General features: G+C 41.4%; 2 protein-coding genes across 2 annotated transcripts in view; both read left to right on the top strand.

Moving 5' to 3' along the window:
* LOC133615680 (ankyrin repeat and fibronectin type-III domain-containing protein 1-like) overlaps positions 1-8,468 on the top strand; it is a 69,121-nt gene extending 60,653 nt beyond the window's left edge. Inside the window, exons 17-19 of the mRNA XM_061974444.1 lie at positions 1,492-1,658; positions 3,927-4,131; positions 7,626-8,468. Of these exons, the coding sequence (XP_061830428.1) occupies positions 1,492-1,658; positions 3,927-4,131; positions 7,626-8,197 (944 nt within the window). The 3' untranslated portion in view covers positions 8,198-8,468. The remainder of the gene's footprint in view (positions 1-1,491; positions 1,659-3,926; positions 4,132-7,625) is intronic.
* A 5,762-nt stretch (positions 8,469-14,230) lies between these two features.
* Positions 14,231-21,516, top strand: LOC133615681 (GTPase IMAP family member 7-like). The gene is made up of 2 exons (XM_061974445.1): positions 14,231-14,376; positions 20,304-21,516. Exons 1-2 carry the CDS (start codon positions 14,262-14,264, stop codon positions 21,296-21,298), a joined length of 1,110 nt encoding a protein of 369 aa, XP_061830429.1. The 5' UTR covers positions 14,231-14,261; the 3' UTR covers positions 21,299-21,516.
* The last annotated feature ends 3,251 nt before the right edge of the window (positions 21,517-24,767 follow it).

Below are 24,767 nucleotides of genomic sequence, written 5' to 3'. Positions count from 1 at the left end.
GACCTGTACAACTAGGTCTTAAAGAGCTGTACAACTAGGTCTTAAAGAGCTGTACAACTAGGTCTTAAAGACCTATACAACTAGGTCTTAAAGAGCTGTCCAACTAGGTCTTAAAGAGCTGTCCAACTAGGTCTTAAAGACCTGTCTTAAAGACCTGTACAACTAGGTCTTAAAGACCTATACAACTAGGTCTAAAAGACCTGTACAACTAGGTCTTAAAGACCTGTACAACTAGGTCTTAAAGACCTGTACAACTAGGTCTTAAAGACCTGTACAACTAGGTCTTAAAGACCTGTACAACTAGGTCTTAAAGACCTATACAACTAGGTCTTAAAGACCTATACAACTAGGTCTTAAAGACCTATACAACTAGGTCTTAAAGACCTATACAACTAGGTCTTAAAGACGTGTACAACTAGGTCTTAAAGACCTGTGCAACTAGGTCTTAAAGACCTGTGCAACTACATCTTAAAGACCTGTGCAACTAGGTCTTAAAGACCTGTGCAACTAGGTCCTAAAGACCTGTGCAACTAGGTCTTAAAGACCTGTGCAACTAGGTCTTAAAGACCTGTGCAACTAGGTCTTAAAGACCTGTGCAACTAGGTCTTAAAGACCTGTGCAACTAGGTCTTAAAGACCTGTACAACTAGGTCTTAAAGACCTGTACAACTAGGTCTTAAAGACCTGTGCAACTAGGTCTTAAAGACCTGTGCAACTAGGTCTTAAAGACCTGTGCAACTAGGTCTTAAAGACCTGTACAACTAGGTCTTAAAGACCTGTGCAACTAGGTCTTAAAGACCTGTGCAACTAGGTCTTAAAGACCTGTACAACTAGGTCTTAAAGACCTATACAACTAGGTCTTAAAGACCTATACAACTAGGTCTTAAAGACCTATGCAACTAGGTCGTAAAGACCTATACAACTAGGTCTTAAAGACCTGTACAACTAGGTCTTAAAGACCTGTACAACTAGGTCTTAAAGACCTGTACAACTAGGTCTTAAAGACCTGTACATCTAGGTCTTAAAGACCTATACAACTAGGTCTTAAATACCTATACAACTAGGTCTTAAAGACCTGTACAACTAGGTCTTAAAGACAACTACAACTACAACAAAGCCAACACAATGTAGGTCAGGGATATGTAATGAATATATATTGCTAAGCTAAGGGACTTAGGATATATATTCTCAAAGTCCCATCTTGCAAGAAAGGTGTACACGGTCTGTAGGCCGCAGGGAAATCATCAAATACCAAATACTGGAAGACGCACAAGTCGTCCACCATTTTGGTTTCCAGGTCTTGTTTTTGTGTGTAATGTTCCAATCTCGGCGTGTTTATTGTGTCTTTAGAAGATGTCGCAGGCCAGTATAAAAACATGAAACTCAGCACAATTAGCACATAACTTTTGAAGTCACTCTTAATAGATGTGATCCAAATGGAGATGTGACCTTGGTTTGGATATACTGAACTTGCACCTCTCACCACGAGCAGTTCACCTGCGGACGTACGAGCGGGACTTCCTGTCCCAGTACTGCCAGGCCTGGGTGAGACTGGAGCTGGACACCCACCTGGCCCAGCAGGCTCTGCGGGAGGCGCTGGACACCAAGGAGGTGCAGGTGGCCCGCCAGCGTCTCAACCACGTCAGCGATCTTTCCCACGTAAGTTTCTTCTCAACTGCAGCCACCGTCGCTTTGGGCTCAGCTTTGTGTGGCCCCCAGACACCATTTTACTTCTGGCCCCATTTTGCTCTTTAAGACTCCTTATTTATTACTATTACTTATTTCTATCACATTTATGAGAAGTGAATACTAATATAGAAGGTTCCTCACCTTGAACCTCACGTCACCAATTCACACACTCAGTATGTTACATGCACTGAAAAACTGGCGTGTCTGTGTTTACTAACAAGACATCATGGCGGAGCCAGAAGTCGAGTTTCTTAACATGGAGATATTCTCACTACTTTTCTTTTTGTCGAGCACAAAGAAAAGAACATTTTAGTTCAATGTAAGTTGCATCTCCGGGTTGGGGAGGAGATCTTGCCCCAAGTGGAGGAGTTCAAGTACCTCGGAGTCTTGTTCACGAGTGGGGGAAGAGTGGATGGTGAGATCGACAGGCGGATCGGTGCGGCGTCTTCAGTAATGCGGACGCTGTATCGATCCGTTGTGGTGAAGAAGGAGCTGAGCCGGAAGGCAAAGCTCTCGATTTACCGGTCGATCTACGTTCCCATCCTCACCTATGGTCATGAGCTTTGGGTTATGACCGAAAGGACAAGATCACGGGTACAAGCGGCCCAAATGAGTTTCCTCCGCCGGGTGGCGGGGCTCTCCCTTAGAGATAGGGTGAGAAGCTCTGTCATCCGGGGGGAGCTCAAAGTAAAGCCGCTGTTCCTCCACATGGAGAGGAGCCAGATGAGGTGGTTCGGGCATCTGGTCAGGATGCCACCCGAACGCCTCCCTAGGAAGGTGTTTCGGGCACATTCGACCGGTAGGAGGCCACGGGGAAGACCCAGGACACGCTGGGAAGACTATCTCTCCCGGCTGGCCTGGGAACGCCTCGGGATCCCCCGGGAGGAGCTGGACCAAGTGGCTGGGGAGAGGGAAGTCTGGGTTTCCCTGCTTAAGCTGCTGCCCCCGCGACCTGACCTCGGATAAGCGGAAGAAGATGGATGGATGGATGGATGGTAAGATGTGTCTTGGATCAACGATCCTATCTACTGCCCAAAACAGCAATTCAAATCTGCTGAAACAGCTACAAAAGCAACATGCTTCGACAAAGCTCGTAAAGCGGCTGAATTTTAACGGAGGGACTGCTAGCCTGGACAAATCGATAGAGCCATTGCAGCGTATGTGCTAGAAGACATGCAGGCTATTTTTACAGTGGAGTCACCCGATTTCAGGTAGCAAAATTAGCATGATATCGGGCATCAAACGGCAAATGGCACGAAAACATTTTCCACGTACCTGGACACAGTGGACAGTGGGTACATAAAAATGGAAAGCAAGCTAAAGAAAACAGTCCAACCTCTGCCTGTGCTCATCATTCAGCACTGAAGGTACACCCTCTGTCAATTCTCTTATATACTCTTTCATTCTAGACTTCTAGAGTGTTTGATTATCACATCACACTATAAAGTTCACAAACATAAAGAGGGATGCTAGTGGGCCAGGACAATCTTTCCTTATCTCTAAACTAAAACTGGGTAAATGTGTAGAGTTGTCAAGACTTGGTCCGGGGTGTTAGCTTTTCCGGGATGCAGCGGAAAGTTGGCAGGGGCGAGACGGGAATGAAGGTACATGATTTATTTAAACTATCAAAAAAAGAATAAACGAAAAGCGCGCACAGAGGCGGAGGTACAAAACTAGACTATAAACACAAAACTTGCGCATTGGCAGAAACTATGAACAATTAAACAAAACTTGCAAACTATGGCTTGAATAAAGAAAACTTACTTGGCATGGACAAAAAAGGAGCAGCGTGAACGATGGACATGAAAAGGAGTTAGAGGCATGAACAGAGCATAAATGTGTTGTGAGGTCGTCAGGACGAACAACAGAAAATGAATGAACTTAAATACTTATGGACATGATTAACAACAGGTGCGTGACTCAAAACAGGTGCGTGACATGACAGGTGAAACTAATGGGTAACTATGGTGACAAAACAAAACAAATGTGCACAAAAAGTCCAAAAATAAAACCTGATCACACAGACATGACAAGAGTGTTCTGGGCTTCAGACATGATTTTATTTCACAATTCCTTGAGAGAGAAAAAGGCCTGGTTAGGCTTTGTGTATGCAGTGTGTGGTTGTTATTATGCTGTTTGTTACTTATGTACCTGTATATCTACCACATTGACATTGCCAGGTCGCAGCAGTGATCAACAAAAGTCTTAAATACTCTCTCCGTATGGTTTCCTCATCAGCGTCTGGAGGTGGTGTGGCGGGATGCTCGCTGGGTTATGGACTGCCTCCAATGCGTTCGGTCCAGGCAGTGGGTGGGGGCGGTGCCCCTGGGCTTGGTGATGGGCGGAGACCCGCCTCCTCGTCCTGACGGGGAGGAAGAGGAAGAACGTCTGACCGCCAGCTTGAGGTGGCCCCATCGGCTGCAGTTCCAGAAGGTGACCACAGGTAAAACTCACAATCAAGTCTCCAATTAAACCAACATGGATGATATGTTGGGTCCATGTTGTCATTCTAACTTGAAATCTGACTTCATGACCACACGGACAAGAAAGGATGCCCTATGATCTTTGTTTTGCTCAGTAGTGGTGGGTAAGTGAGGCCTCAGTGAGTGTATGGCACACTCACTAGCTGTATTGACAGTGCACTGGGGTGTGTTAGGGTCTCATTATAGTCATCTGCTGGACTAAAAAAGGCAAACATCTCACCTGCAAATTAAATTAAAAGTCTGCAAAAATATTTGGGAGACCGGGCTTTCTGCTCCGCCGCTCCCAGTCTGTGGAACGGCTCTCCCTGACCACCTGAGGGCACCACAGACTGTGGATGCTTTTAAAAATGGCTTAAAAACCCTTCTTTTTAAAAAAAAGCCTTTTTTAGATATATGCATACTAGTTTTAGCTATTTGGCTGGTCTAGTTTTTATTTTTTTATTTTTTATTTATTTTATTTTTTCTAATACACTGTAGCACTTTGAGGTTGTTTACTCAATGTAAAGTGCTTTTTTACAAATAAAATCTATTATTATTAGGGCCCGCATGGCCCATTGCATAAGGACTCCCGTTGGGAGTCCTTATGCAATGGGACATAAGGACCTATTTATTATTATTCTTCCGCAACTTTGCGCTGTAATTTGACCCCTTTAGCATGCTTCAAAACTCACCAAATTTTACACACACATCAGTAATATACGGCAAAACGTTTTATCAAAAAACCAAACCCCAAAACTCAAAATTGCGCTTTAGCGCCCCCTAGAAAGAAAACTGCTTATAACTCCCAGTACGAATGTTGTAGAGACAAGAAACAAAAACCTCTATGTAGGTCTTACGTAGACCTACTTTTCATTAATTAATTTCCTCGGGCAAAAATCAACAGGAAGTTGGCAATTCCCCCTTCAAGACAAAAAAGTACTAAAAACAGTAACTTTTGCCTCTTTGAGCTGTATTTTCACCCTCTTAACATGCTTCAAAACTCACCAAACTGAACACACACATCAGGACTGGCAAACATTGCGATCTAATAAATAAACCTAACACCAAATCTCAAAATTGCGCTCTAGAGCAATTTTGAATAAAACGCAGAAAAAACTGCTCCTCGGAAGAAAAAAATGACAAAACTGCTTGTAACTCTCAGTGGGAAGGTCGGAGAGACATGAAACAAAAACCTCTATGTAGGTCTCACTTAGACCTACTTTTCATATATTGACAACCCCCAGCAAACATCAACAGGAAGTTTGCAATATCCCCTTCAAAACAAATTGTTTTTATAAACCGGTCACTTCTCTTCAAACATTATCTCCTCTGAGCGCATTTGTCGTATCAGCTTCAAAATAACACAGGAGAGAGATTGAACCCTTCCAAATAAAAGTTATCGAAATAATTTTTCTAACTGCTCCGGTTTTGATTTTATGAGCCTTCAAAGAACCGCTGCGCTGATGCTGCTGCGCTGCTGTTTTTTTAAGATGGCTGCTCAAAAGCAGGAAGCACCAACGTGCCCACACAATGCAGACAAGGTAGGTACACTAGACAAAAGTCTTGGGACACTTCAGACTAAAAGTAGACAAAAGTATTGGGACACTTGGGACTAAAACTTGACAAAAGTATTGGGACACTTAGGACTAGCACCTGCCAAATACGCGGGCCCGACCAATGCTGCTTGCAGCTTTAATTATTATTATGGCGTGTCTTAATGAAATTAAACAATGGATGTCCGCTAACTTCTTGCAACTCAACGCCAAGAAAACGGAAATGCTGATTATCGGTCCTGCTAAACACCGACATTTATTTAATAATACCACCTTAACATTTGACAACCAAACAATTACACAAGGCGAATCAGTAAAGAATCTGGGTATTATCTTCCACCCAACTCTCTCCTTTGAATCACACATTAAGAGTGTTACTAAAACGGCCTTCTTTCATCTCCGTAATATCGCTAAAATTTGTTCTATTTTATCCACTAGCGACGCATGAGATCATTATTCATGCGTTCGTTACGTCTCGTCTCGATTACTGTAACGTATTATTTTGGGGTCTCCCTATGTCTAGCATTAAAAAATTACAGTTGGTACAAAATGCGGCTGCTAGACTTTTGACAAGAACAAGAAAGTTTGATCATATTACGCCTATACTGTATATACCTTTATATACATATATACATATATATATATACCTATACTGGCTCACCTGCACTGGCTTCCTGTGCACTTAAGATGTGACTTTAAGGTTTTACTACTTACGTATAAAATACTACACGGTCTAGCTCCGTCCTATCTTGTCGATTGCATTGTACCATATGTCCCGGCAAGAAATCTGCGTTCAAAGAACTCTGGCTTATTAGTGATTCCCAGAGCCCAAAAAAAGTCTGCGGGCTATAGAGCGTTTTCTATTGGGGCTCCAGTACTATGGAATGCCCTCCCGGTAACAATTAGAGATGCTACCTCAGTAGAAGCATTTAAGTCCCATCTTAAAACTCATTTGTATACTCTAGCCTTTAAATAGCCCCCCTGTTAGACCAGTTGATCTGCCGTTTCTTTTCTTTTCTCCTCTGCTCCCCTTTTCCTTGAGGGGGGGGCACAGGTCCGGTGGCCATGGATGAAGTGCTGGCTGTCCAGAGTCGGGACCCGGGGTGGACCGCTCGCCTGTGCATCGGCTGGGAACATCTCTGCGCTGCTGACCCGTCTCCGCTCGGGATGGTGTCCTGCTGGCCCCACTATGGACTGGACTCTTACTATTATGTTAGATCCACTATGGACTGGACTCTTACTATTATGTTAGATCCACTATGGACTGGACTCTTACTATTATGTTGGATCCACTATGGACTGGACTCTCACAATATTATGTCAGACCCACTCGACATCCATTGCTTTCGGTCTCCCCTAGAGGGGGGGGGGGGGGGGGGGGGGGGGGGGGTTACCCACATATGCGGTCCTCTCCAAGGTTTCTCATAGTCATTCACATCGACGTCCCACTGGGGTGAGTTTTTCCTTGCCCGTATGTGGGCTTTGTACCGAGGATGTCGTTGTGGCTTGTGCAGCCCTTTGAGACACTTGTGATTTAGGGCTATATAAATAAACATTGATTGATTGATTGATTATTATTTGTTTTTGTTTTTTTTAAGGAATAGCTGCACAGAAAGGAATATAAAGCGCAAGACTGAAAACGTTTTCTTTTATGATTTCAACTTTTATTTTCAAAATATTCCGACATAATTATTTTACAATGACAACTTTTTCCTCACAATATTACTATTTTTTCCCAAAAAAACAAATTTTTTTAAATATAAATTTTACTTTATTTGTACAATTACATCATTTTGTCTTATAACATATTTAAAATGGTTGGCCAAATTGTAAAGAAGGATGTCCTGCATTAGTAGTCTAGTAGAACAAATGAAACCCAGCTCTCGTCCTCTAAATAAAGTTTCCTATTGCTTCATTTCCAGAAAGTTCAGCTGGAACGCCTGCAGCCAACGTGGTCACGGCCGAGGTGTCGTCTCCGGCAGGGGACGCCGCAGTCGCCCAAGAAGCCGCGGCGGCGTCCCCGGAAGGCGTGGCCAAAGGAGGCTACCTCGTGGACATCAGCGCCCAGTCCACCATGGATCTGACCTGCTTCCCCCCGTCAGAACTGGGATGTGCCAGCACTTTACTGGACTCTGGACTGGAGCCCGCAGCTGCGGCACAGCTGGACGTGGACTTCACCGCTGCGGGTGAAGTCCACGGCGGCACGCCGGACTTTCCCGCCAGCATCAGCGAGGTCATCCGGCCCATGGAGATGGCCGAGCTGGTGCACATTCTGCCCACCCTGAGTCTCATGGAGGAGGAAACCCCCAGTGGTCCTTCTGCGCCCTCCGTCATGGACATGCTGCAGAGCTTTGGACTTGCTGACCAGGACAGCTTCCTGGACCCGCCCGGTGAGGACCACAGACTTCCTCCAGGAGCGGACAAGAAGCCAGGCTTGACTTATCCAGTCAGACACCAAGCAGAGTGGGACACAGCATTCAGCGGCTCGTGCTGATCATGTATCCACAAAACCTCTTTGCTCAGCTGCAGGACGGCTGATTAGTTCCTCTTCACAGGAACAGATGAAACATGCAAAAGTGCAGTTTTAGGTGTGTTTATATTGGAAACATGCATTTGTGGCTCTTCATTTCTTCCATTAGCTTAAAGAGAAACTGCACCTTTTGTGGAATTTTGACAATAAACCTGATGAGAGACAAGAAGCTAACAGCTTTTATTGTGCTCTTAACCCTTTTGTAATGTTCATATTGTTGTTACTCAGCCAGCGTTTGTGGGTCTGATGGACCCCTTGCATTTAATGCCTCACAATCAAACACTTTTATGTTCAAATACTGAACACATGTTTACCTTATCCCAATAATGTTTATGATTTAGAATGCGTAAAAAAGACAAACATGTTTTCTTGTCTCTTGTGTGGATTGTGAATGATACACAATACTCAAAAAGTATCTTATTGTCTACAACTTTCAATTTGCCTTTACAAATTTTTTTTTTATAAATCTTTCATAACTAAAATGGAAAGAAAGAAACATTTCAACACTGACATAAAATATGGCTCTGAAGAATAATATTGAAACAATATTTTATGTTTCTTCTGGCAGGAAATTAAATTGTGTAGCAATCTATTGTAGTTATTTCAAATCAAGTGTAAAACATGCCAGTGTGTGTACCAATAAGTTATGTCATATAGATGATAGTCTTACCCCCCCTAGTGGATGGAAGAAGAAACGACTGACCAATAAGTTATGACATATAGATGATATTCTTACCCCCCCTAGTGGATGGAAGAAGAAACGACTGCTAAATTGGGGTCCGATGCAGAAATGACATTTTTCACACTTTTTTTTTTTATGTGAATTTTTATACTTGAAAACGGATTATAAATGGATGCATGGGAAATAAATAGTGTGAAAAATGGCAAATTGAGCACAATCAAAACATGAATTTGCATAACTTCCTGACACATCTGAGCCAGGATTCAGTTTAGCATGCATGCTAGCACCAACATGTTTACTTCTTTAGCATCTGTGTCACTAATCACCCTGTCACTCACTAATTGATATTTTACTGTCACTCATTAATTTATATTTTACAATTATTTATTAATTGGTATTTTACAGTCATTCATTAATTGTTATTTTACAGTTATTGATATTTTACTGTCATTTATTGATTTAAATGTTACTGTCATTTATTGATATTTTACAGTAATCTATTAATTGATATTTTACAGTCAATAATTAATTGATATCTTACTCTCATTTATAAATTTATATTTTACTGTCATTCATTAATTAAAATGTTACTGTCATTTATTGATATTTTACAGTCATTTATTTATATTTTACTGTAATTTATTAATTGATATTTTACAGTCATTGATATTTTACTGTCATTCATTAATTAATATTTTACTGTAATTTATTAATTGATATTTTACAGCCATTTATATTTTACTGTCATTCATTAATTGACATTTTACTGTAATTTATTAATTGATATTTTACAGTCATTGATATTTTACTGTCATTCATCAATTAATATTTTACTGTAATTTATTAATTGATATTTTACAGTCATTGATATTTTACTGTCATTCATTAATTGACATTTTACTGTAATTTATTAATTGATATTTTACTGTCATTCATTAATTGATATTTTACTGTAATTTATTAATTGATATTTTACAGTCATTGATATTTTACTGTCATTCATTAATTTACATTTTACTGTAATTTATTAATTTATATTTTACTGTCATTCATTAATTGACATTTTACTGTAATTTATTAATTGATATTTTACAGTCATTGATATTTTACTGTCATTCATTAATTTACATTTTACTGTAATTTATTAATTTATATTTTACTGTCATTCATTAATTGACATTTTACTGTAATTTATTAATTGATATTTTACAGTCATTGATATTTTACTGTCATTCATTAATTGATATTTTACTGTAATTCATTAATTGATATTTTACTGTAGTTTATTAATTGATATTTTACTGTCATTCATTAATTGATATTTTACTGTAATTTATTAATTGATATTTTACAGTCATTGATATTTTACTGTCATTCATTAATTTACATTTTACTGTAATTTATTAATTTATATTTTACTGTCATTCATTAATTGACATTTTACTGTAATTTATTAATTGATATTTTACAGTCATTGATATTTTACTGTCATTCATTAATTGATATTTTACTGTAATTCATTAATTGATATTTTACTGTAGTTTATTAATTGATATTTTACTGTCATTCATTAATTGATATTTTACTGTCTTTCATTAATTGATATTTTACTGTGATTTATTAATTGATATTTTACACGCTTAATCCCACAAATCCTATGGCTGCACAGCACGTGATCTGTCTGTAATTACAGTTAATGATTCATGAATAAAATGGCGCGTCATATGAAATTTTACCGCAAACATATTCCTAGCCCCTTCCTGCTCCGTCACTGTTGAGACTACAATGGCAAATGTCATTCGCTTTGACCTCCGTGGCGCGCAGCGTCGGTGCTGGGCTTGCCAACAGCCGCAATCCCAGCTGGAGATGTGCCAGTCATTTATGCAAATGTATGCTCTGATTATGGTAAATTTCCTTATTTTATTTTATTTTTTATAAATAAAACATGTATTTACCATCAATTCGTTTGAGTATAAATCATGTCTCAAATTAATTGAAGTTTGAATTAAAGAGTACAAAAAAATGTCACATAAAGTGTGAAGACATTTTGGAAATTAACTTTTTTGGAAGCAAATAAGAAATGAAAAGTAGTCAGACTAGTGTGTGAGCCTTGGGGGAGAAGCTGACAACTTTGCCGCCATCTTGTGGTCAACTTGAGTAATTGCGGTTAATGGCCACGAATAGCACATTGCTAACTCACAATGTATTTTGTCAATGACAGGCTAACAAAAATTAGCATCGCAATCTCGATCTTTTTAAACTGTTGCAAACGTCCATAGAAAGACATGTTGAGAAAACAACTGTAAGTTCAACTACTTACAGGCATTTATTCTTCAAACTGAGTAGAAGTGAAGTTAGGACTGCTGACTTTGCACTTGTGCTAAGCTAAGCTAGCCTGCGTCACTGCGTTGACTGGCTACGGAAGCCTGTTGCACCAAACTCAAACAAACATTTCCAATGTCATGCAAAAAAACTGCCACAAGAGGGCAGCACATCCATGGACATGATGGACATGAGCACATTTATAAAAAAAGGAAGAAGATGGATGACGTCACATGTAAAAACGTAAACAAAGAACTACTTCTTGCACTTTTATTCATAATGCGAGTACAAAATGACAGAAACACAAATAAAAAGGTAACATGTTCAAGCAACGACTTATGTCCAAAAACAGTATGAAATATATACGTTTTGTCTTGTAAAAAAAAAAAGTATTATTCTGTGAAAAAGACAAAATGGATGAAAGTATATGTAGTCACGAGTTTAAGCAAAAATAAAAGTGCAGAAAAAAAAGAAGAAAAAAAAAAGAAATATATATATATATATATATATATATATATATATATATAGATCTATATATATATATATTTCTTTTTTCTTCTTCTTTTTTTTCTGCACTTTTATTTTAATAAAAGTGCAGAAAAAAAAGAAGAAGAAAAAAGAAATTATATATATATATATATATATATATATATATATATATATATATATATATATATATATTATTTCTTTTTTTTTAATGCTGGAGGAGTTTAGGTTACTTCCACTACATTACCATCTTTTTCTTTCTACTGCACTACTGCAAAAAGAAATAAAATATATATATATATATATATATATTTTATTTCTTTTTTTTTCTTCTTTTTTTTCCTGCACTTTTATTTTTGCTTAAACTCGTGACTACAGAATACTTTCATCCATTTTGTCTTTTTCACAGAATAATACTATTTTTTTTGGTCTTTTCCTCTCTGCGTTGTGTGGCTTTTATGAAATACGACCGACACCATGGATTGCTCAGCTGCACTTTACTGATAAAACACAGAATAAAATTGTTGTCAATAAGTTTTTTCCGTCGTCGAGTCCCTACACAAAATACAATACAGAACAAGAAAGTGAACTGAAGTTCTTAACATCACAATACATTTTCTGTCGTCGCATGGACGCCTACCTCTCCCGTTATGGTAGACAAAAGGGAAGTTGGAAGGCGTGTCCAACGCATATATAAAGACAGATGTCACAGTAATTATTGCAGTAGGAGGGACAACGAGACAATGGTTCCACATTGACAAAACATCGAACAATAATCAGGTATTTACATGTAACTTACACATTTTGTGTAATTATAACAATAATAAAGCATTATAAAATACATTATTTACAAGACATAATGGACCCTGTTACATATATATATACATATATACATATATATATATATATATATATATATATATATATATATATATATATATATATATTTGTCTTAAAGCCCTTCTGTCGGATTACACATAACATTAATGTGACAATATGAACCATACAACAATAAAAACCACAGATTTGTTAAAAAAAAAAGAGGAAAAAAAAGGAAGGAAGTGAACAAAATATTGGCATCATCACACCAGTATCGATCCGATACTAACACTGCCCATTAGAGATGCGCGGTTTGCGGGCACAACCGCGGAGTCCGCGGATTATCCGCGGATCGGGCGGATGAAATTTAAAAAAATTAGATTTTATCCGCGGGTCGGGTCGGATGGTTAAAAAAAATTAGATTTTAAATAGATTCAGGCGGCTGTCAGTTAAACCAATTGGTAAATATATATACATAGTTAAATGTTGTTACCCACATACGAAAAACGAGCAGGCACCTGCAGCATATGCCACAACAGAAGAAAAAAAAAAAAAGAGATGGACACTTTTACGGAGCGGAGAAGGGACGCCTCGCCGGGGTCCGGGACCGAGGCCCCTTCCCCCGAGAGGGCCCCACCGGGAGCCGTAGCTGAGGCGATCCGCGAGAAGGGCCCGACGCACGTCCAGGGTCACCACCGCGCCCACCGCACCGACACCCCGCCTCGTCCGCCTTCGCCGCGGCCGGCGTCACGCGCAGCAGGTAAGCAGCTTACCTGCCCGCCACCCCCGTGGCCGGGGGCTCGTAACAGGGGTCACTCCGTGCGCAGTGCGCTCACGAAAGGGGTGGGGCTCACCCTGGTTGATATAGACAGCAGCTAGGACGGTGGCCATGGAAGTTGGAACCCGCTAAGGAGTGTGTAACAACCCACCTGCCGAATCAACTAGCCCTGAAAATGGATGGCGCTGGAGCGTCAGGCCCATACCCAGCCGTCGCCGGCAGCGAGACGCGCTTGGAGGTGCGCTCAGCGCGGCTCCCATATGATTGCGCACTGGTGTGCGTCTGGGTCGTGACAGCGTGGCACGCGAATGTCTGTGCTGCGTTGGATCAGTCTCCTTTCTTTAACAGGCAAAAGCTTTATAACCTCACTAATGCCTTGCATCGTCTATATTAGATATATAACAACGGGCGGATGCGGGCGGATGCGGTTCTGATCAAATGTTAGATCGGGTGGATTGCGGATGGTTGACGACTTTCTGATGCGGTTGCGGATGAAATAATTGCCTATCCGCGCATCTCTACTGCCCATGGTTTGTTTGATTGATTGATTGATTGAGACTTTTATTAGTAGATTGCAAATTACAGTACGTATTCCGTACAATTTACGACTTTTTGGTTACAAAGGTACCATGAATAGATTAACGTGGTGGACCCCGACTTAAACAAGTTGACAAACATATTGGAGTGTTACCATTTAGTGGTCAATTGTACGGAATATGTACTGTACTGTGCAATCTACTAATACAAGTCTCAACACCCGAATAAGTTTTTCAACTGGTTTAAGTCGGGGTCCACGTTAATCAATTCATGGTATCGACACTATCGATATTTAGATTAGTCCGCCCACCTCTGGTATTTGACTAGTACCCCCCTGTGGCCTCAGTACGTCACTGCAGGCGTGCCGTAAAGAAACCCGCATCCCTTTCATTCAACTGCTGCACATGAGGATTATTATTATTATTATTATTAATAATAGTGTTTATTCTTTTGTCAACATGGCTGCTGAGTCAGGATGCAGCACATCCAGCACGACCCAAAGTGCTGCGTCACCCGCAGGTACAGTAAGTACAGTACAGCAGACAACAGCGACATGACGTCATGTTACGTCACTGCGGACGAATCGCGCTCGAAAAGAAGAGTTCGTGTTTTTAGGACATTGGTGCCGGTCATAACATTAGGTACACCTGCATGACAGACCCACCACGTGAGCAGTAACGTCATGTCGGTATTTTCAAAATAAGAGCGGGGTTTGACACTTTTGTACGTCGGGAAATAAATAACCAAAAAGTTACCTCGGTGATGCTGTCGTGTTCGTGTTTGCAGGGCGAGGCAGGTGATCGCTGCCTTTAATTAGCACACCTGTGTCTCCATTATTTATTAAAAGTCTAGCAAGGTTTCTTCTTCTCACTGACCTCATCACAGTAGAGCAGATAGCACCCTCTGGTGGCAAACTGTGGAGGTTAAACTTAATTTATGTAACTGAATTGTTTTCAATTTGTGATTTTTGAATTTTACAATTTAATTAATTCAAAAGTCGTGACTAAAATGTATGTTCAGTCCAGATTCCATTTGTCAAAATTCAGTGTTTTAGAATTCAGTGGGGGAAAAAAAGGATACATATTCAGTGTCTATTCAGTTCCAATTGTTCTTTGTTTTTGACTCACTTCCGGTAAATTAAGACTGAAGCAATCGATCCCGTCTCAGAACCGGACAATGAGTTGAGTCTTAACCAAAAAAAAAAAGGTTTTGCAAACAAATAAAATGTTTTCTTTTTATGCATTTTTTTTCCTATTATTTTTTTATGCATATCAATTTTAAAACGTCTTTTAAATATGTATCTCATAAAGAAAAAATATATATAAATATACCATTTTTTTAAATTGATCGATTCTTTTAAATTATGAATCAGTTTACCAGGCCCGGCCCTAACCAATCTGGCGCCCTAGGCAAGATTTTAGGTGGCGCCCCCCCACATCGGCAGTGAAGTGTATATACGCACAAGAAACCGAATAGCTTTGTCTTTGACCTTTTTTTTACTTAAAGAAAGCAAATTAACAATCAGAATAGTTAACAAGATAAAAAAAAATATGAATAAATAAATGAATGCAAAAAATAAAAAATTAATATATGAAATACAATATTTTTTACATACATATTGCTTAATTTACATTAATGATGTGCACTTTAACAACTAGGCTTACAACTATACCTAATATATAAAGGGGTGGAAAAGTGACTATTACCTGCAGGGTAAACATTAGCTAACCAGAAGGCAATAACAATGTAAACAAAAAACACCTGCTTAAAAGATCTAATACAAATGTCCCTGAGGAATGTAAGGTGGGAGTACTGTAATTACCTAACGTTACATTATTATTTTCCATAACAATTTAGCCCCCTCCACAATATTAACCCGACGTTAAAACAGAACTAGCTATTTATTGATTAGCAATTGCCGAATCATGTAACATTAGCTTAATGCTAAAAAGCCAGGTTACTATCACATTCTGTAACAGATAAATAATTTCATGTAGGCTAACGTTACCTACCTGCTACCTCTTGTCTTTTTCTCGTTTATCCTCCTCTTCTTTTCTCTTTTTTCTTCCCTGGGCACCTGACAGTTTTGGCCGTTTTGACATCTTGTGTTGATTTTTTGATGTGGTGATGTCCAAAAAGAGTCATGATACGGGAAGGGAGGTGGCGCACCGTACCAACCAATAGTACCAACTTTTTTTTCTTTTCTCCAACATTTGTGGCACTGGCGTGGCGCCCCCTGATGGACGGCGCCCTTAGCATTTGCCTATACGGCCTATGCCACGGGCCGGCCCTGCAGTTTACAATTGAGATGATCAAGAATCGTGATTTTGTTGTAAATATATAGTGCATAGTATAGTAGATAGCCACGATGTATCCGAATGGACATCTGGATTTTCTGATAAAAACACAATTAGGGCGTTCTCACACTCAGTCCAATCGTATCGTGCCGTACTTGGACGTGACTTCCCCTCACTCTTCTGCCATTTTTACAATCTAATGCTCCTCCAGTCCCAAATGTCAACACGTGTTTGTGATGTTTTTGTGGCACAATTGGCCAAGCGTGGGATTGTTGGCCCACTAATATAAGAGGGATGTGAGCTGGGTGTAGACCGTGGTGAGACAGGTGAGTTTTACCCTACTGAGGGTGTGTTGTTGCAGGAGAGGAATTCTTTGCCAAAAATGGATTTGCAACACAAAAAAAAACAGCAAACAAAAGATTGATTTGAAAATATTATGCAGTTAAAAATGGATATGCATAAAAAATAATGGGACAAAAATGCATAAAAAGAAAACATTTTATTGCAAATACATTTTTTGTTTGCAAATCTTTTTTTTTTTGGTTACGACTCAACTCATTGTCCGGTTCTTATGCATTTTTTCCTATTATTTTTTATGTATATCCATTTTTAACTGCATATTATTTGCAAATCAATCCTTTGTTTGCTGTTTTTTTTGTGTTGCAAATCCATTTTTGGCAAAGAATTCCTCCTGCAACAACACACCCTCAGTAGGGTAAAACTCACCTGTCTCACCACGGTCTACACCCAGCTCACATCCCTCTTATACAGGTAAAAGCCAGTAAATTAGAATATTTTGAAAAACTCGATTTATTTCAGTAATTGCATTCAAAAGGTGTAACTTGTACATTATATTTATTCATTGCACACAGACTGATGCATTCAAATGTTTATTTCATTTAATTTTGATGATTTGAAGTGGCAACAAATGAAAATCCAAAATTCCGTGTGTCACAAAATTAGAATATTACTTAAGGCTAATACAAAAAAGGGATTTTTAGAAATGTTGGCCAACTGAAAAGTATGAAAATGAAAAATATGAGCATGTACAATACTCAATACTTGGTTGGAGCTCCTTTTGCCTCAATTACTGCGTTAATGCGGCGTGGCATGGAGTCGATGAGTTTCTGGCACTGCTCAGGTGTTATGAGAGCCCAGGTTGCTCTGATAGTGGCCTTCAACTCTTCTGCGTTTTTGGGTCTGGCATTCTGCATCTTCCTTTTCACAATACCCCACAGATTTTCTATGGGGCTAAGGTCAGGGGAGTTGGCGGGCCAATTTAGAACAGAAATACCATGGTCCGTAAACCAGGCACGGGTAGATTTTGCGCTGTGTGCAGGCGCCAAGTCCTGTTGGAACTTGAAATCTCCATCTCCATAGAGCAGGTCAGCAGCAGGAAGCATGAAGTGCTCTAAAACTTGCTGGTAGACGGCTGCGTTGACCCTGGATCTCAGGAAACAGAGTGGACCGACACCAGCAGATGACATGGCACCCCAAACCATCACTGATGGTGGAAACTTTACACTAGACTTCAGGCAACGTGGATCCTGTGCCTCTCCTGTCTTCCTCCAGACTCTGGGACCTCGATTTCCAAAGGAAATGCAAAATTTGCATGGTTGGGTGATGGTTTGGGGTGCCATGTCATCTGCTGGTGTCGGTCCACTCTGTTTCCTGAGATCCAGGGTCAACGCAGCCGTCTACCAGCAAGTTTTAGAGCACTTCATGCTTCCTGCTGCTGACCTGCTCTATGGAGATGGAGATTTCAAGTTCCAACAGGACTTGGCGCCTGCACACAGCGCAAAATCTACCCGTGCCTGGTTTACGGACCATGGTATTTCTGTTCTAAATTGGCCCGCCAACTCCCCTGACCTTAGCCCCATAGAAAATCTGTGGGGTATTGTGAAAAGGAAGATGCAGAATGCCAGACCCAAAAACGCAGAAGAGTTGAAGGCCACTATCAGAGCAACCTGGGCTCTCATAACACCTGAGCAGTGCCAGAAACTCATCGACTCCATGCCACGCCGCATTAACGCAGTAATTGAGGCAAAAGGAGCTCCAACCAAGTATTGAGTATTGTACATGCTCATATTTTTCATTTTCATACTTTTCAGTTGGCCAACATTTCTAAAAATCCCTTTTTTGTATTAGCCTTAAGTAATATTCTAATTTTGTGACACACGGAATTTTGGATTTTCATTTGTTGCCACTTCAAATCATCAAAATTAAATGAAATAAACATTTGAATGCATCAGTCTGTGTGCAATGAATAAATATAATGTACAAGTTACACCTTTTGAATGCAATTACTGAAATAAATCAAGTTTTTCAAAATATTCTAATTTACTGGCTTTTACCTGTATTAGTGGGCCAACAATCCCACGCTTGGCCAATTGTGCCACAAAAACATCACAAACACGTGTTGACATTTGGGACTGAAGGAGCATTAGATTGTCAAATGGCAGAAGAGTGAGGGGAAGTCACGTCCAAGTACGGCACGATACGATTGGACGAGTGTGAGAACGCCCTAATTGTGTTTATATCAAAACATCCAGATGTCCATTCGGATACATCGTGGCTATCTACTATACTATGTACTATATATTCACAACAAAATCACGATTCTTGATCATCTCAATTGTAAACTGATTCATAATTTAAAAGAATCGATAAATAATAAATAAAAAAATAGTATATTTATATATTTTTTCCTTATAAGATAAATCTTTAAAAATAAATTTTTTAGGCCATCGGTTTTTCTAACCTGTAATCTGAAAAAGTTTAATTAGACCAAACAATACTTTTTGAGAATTGGTGTGAATCGAGAATCAAATTGTTCCCAGCAGACACAAGACATTAGAACAATGTTGAAAACTTGTTGAATTAAGTCCTGATGTTGAGCAACTCAAACTCAACGTTGAAACAAAGTGCTTTTTGACGACGTTTAATCAATGTCAGGTTGTGACGTTGATTTGACCATTGAATTATGATCATTTTTCAACCAATTTTCTACAACACAAATACAACGTTGAAACAACATACTTTTTGACAACATTTATTCAATGTTGGGTCCTGACATTGATTTGACCATTGAATTATGGTCAATTTTCAACCAATATTCTACACCACAAATACAAAGTTGAAGCAACATGCTTTTGAACGACGTTTACTCAACGTCAGGTTGTGACGTTGATTTGAACATTGAAATTTGGTCATTTCCCAACCAAAAACATTGTTTCAATTAAAGTTAAAGTAGCAATGATTGTCACACACATTGTGGCGAAATTTGTCCTCTGCATTTGACCCATCACCCTTGTTCACCCCCTGGGAGGTGAGGGGAGCAGTGGGCAGCAGCAATGCCGCGCCTAGGAATAATTTTTGGTGATTTAACCCCCAATTCCAAGCCTTGATGCTGAGTGCCAAGCAGGGAGGTAATGGCTCCCATTTTTATAGTCTTTGGTATGACTCGGCCGGGGTTTGAACTCACAACCTACCCATCTCAGGGCGGACACTCTAACCGCTAGGCCGCTGAGTACAAATACAACTATTTTGCTACGTTGCTCCAAAGTCACTTTTAAAGGACACGTACGTATAATCAACGTTGAGAGAAGGAAGTAAGGTCCTGTTCAAACACCGCAAAACGTTCTTACACTAGAAGACACTGGACTGGAAACGAAAGACCGTCAAAAACTAACACCTGGGAGACACTGGACTGGAAAGAAGGACAGTCAAAAACGGACAATTGAGAGACACTGGACTTTGAAACAAGGACAGTCAAAACTTAACTATTTTGCTACGTTGCTCCAAAGTCCCTTTTGAAGGACACGTACGTATAATCAACGTTGTATCAATGTCTTGTGCCTGCTGGGTTACCGCAGCAATCAGAATCATATCAAATCGTTGGGTGCCCAAAGATTCACACCCCAACTATTACGCAATCGATTGATTGAAACTTTTATTAGTAGATTGCACAGTTCAGTACATATTCCGTACAATTGACCACTAAATGGTAACACCCCAATAAGTTTTTCAACTTGTTTAAGTCGGGGTCCACGTAATCAATTCTAGTAATCACTGTAGACTCAGGATGTTTGACACAGTTCCTAACTCATTAAAACTATATTTATGCACTATTTACTGTTTTTGCCACAGCCTGCGATGCGTCTCTTCTCACATCAAGGGAGTCACAGCTGAGGATTGTTGTCGTCGGAAGGACGGGATCAGGAAGAAGCTCCTCGGGCAACACCATCCTTGGTAGCTCGGCCTTCAGGGTGGACATGTCCCCCTGTTCGGTCACCACACGGTGCACCCAACAGACCGGGACAGCTTCCGGAAGGTGCATCTCGGTGGTTGACACTCCTGGGTTCTTCCACACCAACATGTCCACTCAGGACGTCATAGCGGAGCTGGGACAAAGTGTAATCCTGTCCTCCCCGGGACCTCACGCCATCTTGGTGACCCTGCACCCTGGCAGGTTCACCCAGGAGGAGAAAGACAGCCTGGAGTGGATCAAGGCAACGTTCGGACCCGGAGCCTCAAGGTTTACTTTGGCATTGTTCACCTGGGGGGATCAGCTACGAGGCAAATGCGTAGAAGACCGCCTGGCGGAGAACGACGAGCTGTCAACGTACGTCAGGAGCTGCCGTGGAGGCTTTCACGTCTTGGACAACAGCGACCAGGAAAACTGGTCACAGGTGGAGCATCTCCTGACAAAGATAGACAAGATGGTGGCAGACAATGGCGGCGGCTGCTACAGTAGCGACATGTTCAAGGAGGCTGTGGATGCCATCAGAGATGCCCAGGAGAGGATTCTGGAAGGCGGCGGACATACATGTCTGCGTATGGAGGACAAGGACCGGCAAGTAGAGAAGAGCAGGAAGGAGGAAGAAGAGACCAGGAGGAGGTCGGAGAGGCTCTTCTGGTGCGAGCTGGTGACCGCGCTGGGGAAAGGGGCGGCAGAAGGGGCCGGGATCACCGCGGCCGAAATGGGTAAAGGGAAGGCCGTGAAGAAGGTCAAGGTGGTGGAGAAGGCGGCGGCTCTCGTCACCTCACCGTTTTCTGTCCGTTCCGCCGCAAAGGTAGTGGGGGGGGCCGTGAGAGAAGGAAGTAAGGTCCTGTTCAAACACCGCAAAACGTTCTTACACTAGGAGACACTGGACTGGAAACAAGGACAGTCCAAAACTAACAACTGGGAGACACTGGACTGGAAACAAGGACAGTCAAAAACTGACAATTGGGAGACACTGGAATAGAAACAAGGCCAGTCAAAAACTGACAATTGGGAGACACTGGACTGGAAACAAGGCCAGTCAAAAACTGACAATTGGGAGACACTGGACTTGAAACAAGGACAGTCAAAAACTGACAATTGGGAGACACTGGACTGGAAACAAGGACAGTCCAAAACTGACAATTGGGAGACACTGGACTGGAAACAAGGCCAGTCAAAAACTGACAATTGGGAGACACTGGACTTGAAACAAGGACAGTCAAAAACTGACAATTGGGAGACACTGGACTGGAAACAAGGACAGTCCAAAACTGACAATTGGGAGACACTGGACTGGAAACAAGGACAGTCAAAAACTGACAATTGGGAGACACGACTGGAAACAAGGACCGTCAAAAACTAACAACTGGGAGACACTGGACTGTAAACAAGGACAGTCAAAACTAACAATTAGGAGACACTGGACTGGAAACAAGGACCGTCAAAACTAACAACTGGGAGACACTGGACTGGAAACAAGGACAGTCTAAAACTAACAACTGGGAGACACTGGACTGGAAACAAGGACAGTCAAAACTAACAATTGGGAGACACTGGACTGGAAACAAGGACAGTCTAAAACTAACAACTGGGAGACACTGGACTGGAAACAAGGACAGTCAAAAACTGACAATTGGCCAAGCATGCTAACTGACATCCATTTTGGGCTAAAATATTTAAACCAGTAAACTAATAGGGTTATGAATATTTCATATCACGATTATTAGGCACAAAATGATCAGTTAATCAGGATTGCTGAATGTGCTGAGAAAGTACTTAAACACAGACTGAAATATTTAACCCAACCTTTAATTTGGTCTGGATGTGTAAATAAAAGCCGGTAAGTTCAAAGGGAAGAAGTGAAAGCTAACTTGCTCAGCTATGTGCGAATTCCTTGTGCACCCCCAGTGCCCAAAACTGGCATTCCATGTGTTCCTTGCGTGATATCGTTCAGTTTAAAAGATTCCATCCATTTTCTACCACTTGTCCCTTTCAGGGTCGCGGGGGTGCTGGAGCCTATCCCAGCTGCATTCTGGCGGAAGGCAGCGTACACCCTGGACAAGTCACCACCTCATCACAGGGCCAACACAGATAGACAACATTCACACACTAGGGACCATTTAGTGTTGCCAATCAACCTATCCCCAGGTGCATGTCTTTGGAGGTGGGAGGGGCCTATCCCCAGGTGCATGTCTTTGGAGGTGGGAGGGGCCTATCTCCAGGTGCATGTCTTTGGAGTTAAAAAGTTAGCAGTTGAAATTTTTGGAGAACGTGTCCCTAGAGAAGTCCTGTTGGGAGAGCTCAGAGAGTAGGGGGCATCAGACCGTCTTGATTGTGGTGGTCTGTTCCCTGTATGATCAGTGTCAGAGCTTGGTCCGCATTGCCGGCAGTAAGTCGGACCTGTTTCCAGAGAGTTTTTGGACTCCATTAGGGCTGCCCTTTGTCAACGAGTCTGTTTACAACTTTTATGGACAGAATTTCTAGGCGCAGTCAGGGCGTTGAGGGGATCCGGTTTGGTGGCTGCAGGATTAGGTCTCTGCTTTTTAAACATGATGTGGTCCTGATGGCTTCATCTGGCCAGGATCTTCAGCTCTCACTAGATTGGTTCGCAGTAGAGTGTGAAGCGACTGGGATGAGAATCAGCACCTTCAAGTCCGAGTCCATGGTTCTCGCCCGTAAAAGGGTGGAGTGCCTTCTCCAGGTTGGAGAGGAGGTCTTGCCCCATGTGGAGGAGTTCAAGAACCTCTAAGTCTTGTTCACGAGTGAGGGAAAAGTGGATTGCGAGATCGACAGGGGGATCGGTGCAGCGTCTGCAGTGATGCAGATCTATTATTGATTTGTCGTGGTGAAGAGGAGCTGAGCCGGAAGGCAAAGCTCTCAATTTACCGGTCGATCTACGTTCCCATCCTCACCTATGGTCATGAGCTTTGGGTTATGACCGAAAGGACAAGATCACGGGTACAAGCGGTCCAAATGAGTTTCCTCCGCCGGGTGGCGGGGCTCTCCCTTAGAGATAGGGTGAGAAGCTCTGTCATCCGGGGGGAGCTCAAAGTAAAGCCGCTGCTCCTCCACATAGAGAGGAGCCAGATGAGGTGGTTCGGGCATCTGGTCAGGATGCCACCCGAACGCCTCCCTAGGGAGGTGTTTAGGGCAGGTCCGACCGGTATGAGGAAACGGAAAAGGCCCAGAACACCTTAGAGAGACGATGTCTCCCAGCCAACCTGGGAACGCCCGGGAGGAGCTGGAAGGTGGCTGGGGAGAGGGAAGTCTGGGCTTATCTGCTTAGGCTGCTGCCCCCGCGACCCCACCTCGGATAAGCAGAAGAAGATGGATGGATGGATATATTTTTTTAATTTGTTTTTTTTAACAGCTATTGATGATTTATGTATGGTGTGAACAGGTGTTCTGCATGCATGTATGAAACATTCACTACGTCAAGACCACACATGATTTTAACGTGTTGCCAAGTCACAAAAAAAGACCACTTCATTTCATGAGAAAAAAAGACATTTATAAAGTGTAAAAACAAACAAACCGTCAACATTGTCCCATGTTCCTATTTCCCTGACCCAACATTTGGTGAGCAGAAACATGATCAAATATAATAAAGTCACTTATTGCTGATTGATGGAGGTTTCATTTTTGCCCTTAGTGAAGTCTTCATGCAGAATATGTAAGAAATTTGTAAGAAATATGTAAGAAATACGCAAGAAATATGTAAGAAATACGCAAGAAATATATAAAACAGTAACCAGGCAGGCTTCAAAGGTTCAGCGTAGAAAAAGGAGGCACTTTGTGATTGATCCAGTATCACTACCGGGTTCTGATTCACGGACCGAGAGCAAGTCTGATCCAATCTGCGGAGTTTTACGATACCATGTCTGTGCTTTAACGTCTGCCAGCATCTTAACTCGCTGGCGGAAAACCATGGAGTGGGTTCCCGTAAAGGAGGTGTGTCGCAATAAGGCGTCATAATGACACACCGCCTTTCCAGAACTTCATTCCACAGTTTGCAGTTAGCTAGCACTACAAGTACAACAAGTTTTGCCATACAAATATTCTGCCAAACTTCCTTGTTACTCTCCGCTCTAACGTAATTCTGGCTATTCTGTTACTATCCTGTGGCAGTGCTCTGCTGCGGGTTCCCCTGACCACCACACACTGGCACGCCAGCCCCGGTATTCCGGTTACAATAATGTTTTTATTTAGTCCACTCTGCGGCAACCGCACTCAACTTTCCAGTCTTTGTCTATTTTGCTCTCCGTTGTGCTCTCCAGCGTGTGTCTTTCTAACTCCAACTCCAATAACATGTCTCGTTCCGGCTGCTGCTAATAAGGGCGACAGGT

Source organism: Nerophis lumbriciformis, linkage group LG22 (genome assembly GCF_033978685.3).
Source record: "Nerophis lumbriciformis linkage group LG22, RoL_Nlum_v2.1, whole genome shotgun sequence".
NCBI classification, from domain to species: domain Eukaryota; kingdom Metazoa; phylum Chordata; class Actinopteri; order Syngnathiformes; family Syngnathidae; genus Nerophis; species Nerophis lumbriciformis.
This window is presented reverse-complemented; position numbering and strand designations above follow the sequence as displayed.

Coding starts and splice junctions, on each gene's coding strand:
- LOC133615681 (XM_061974445.1), top strand. CDS start 14,262: ATGAGGATTATTATTATTATTATTATTAATAATAGTGTTTATTCTTTT. Junction 14,377..20,303: donor AAGTGCTGCGTCACCCGCAG/GTACAGTAAGTA, acceptor TTTTTGCCACAG/CCTGCGATGCGTCTCTTCTC.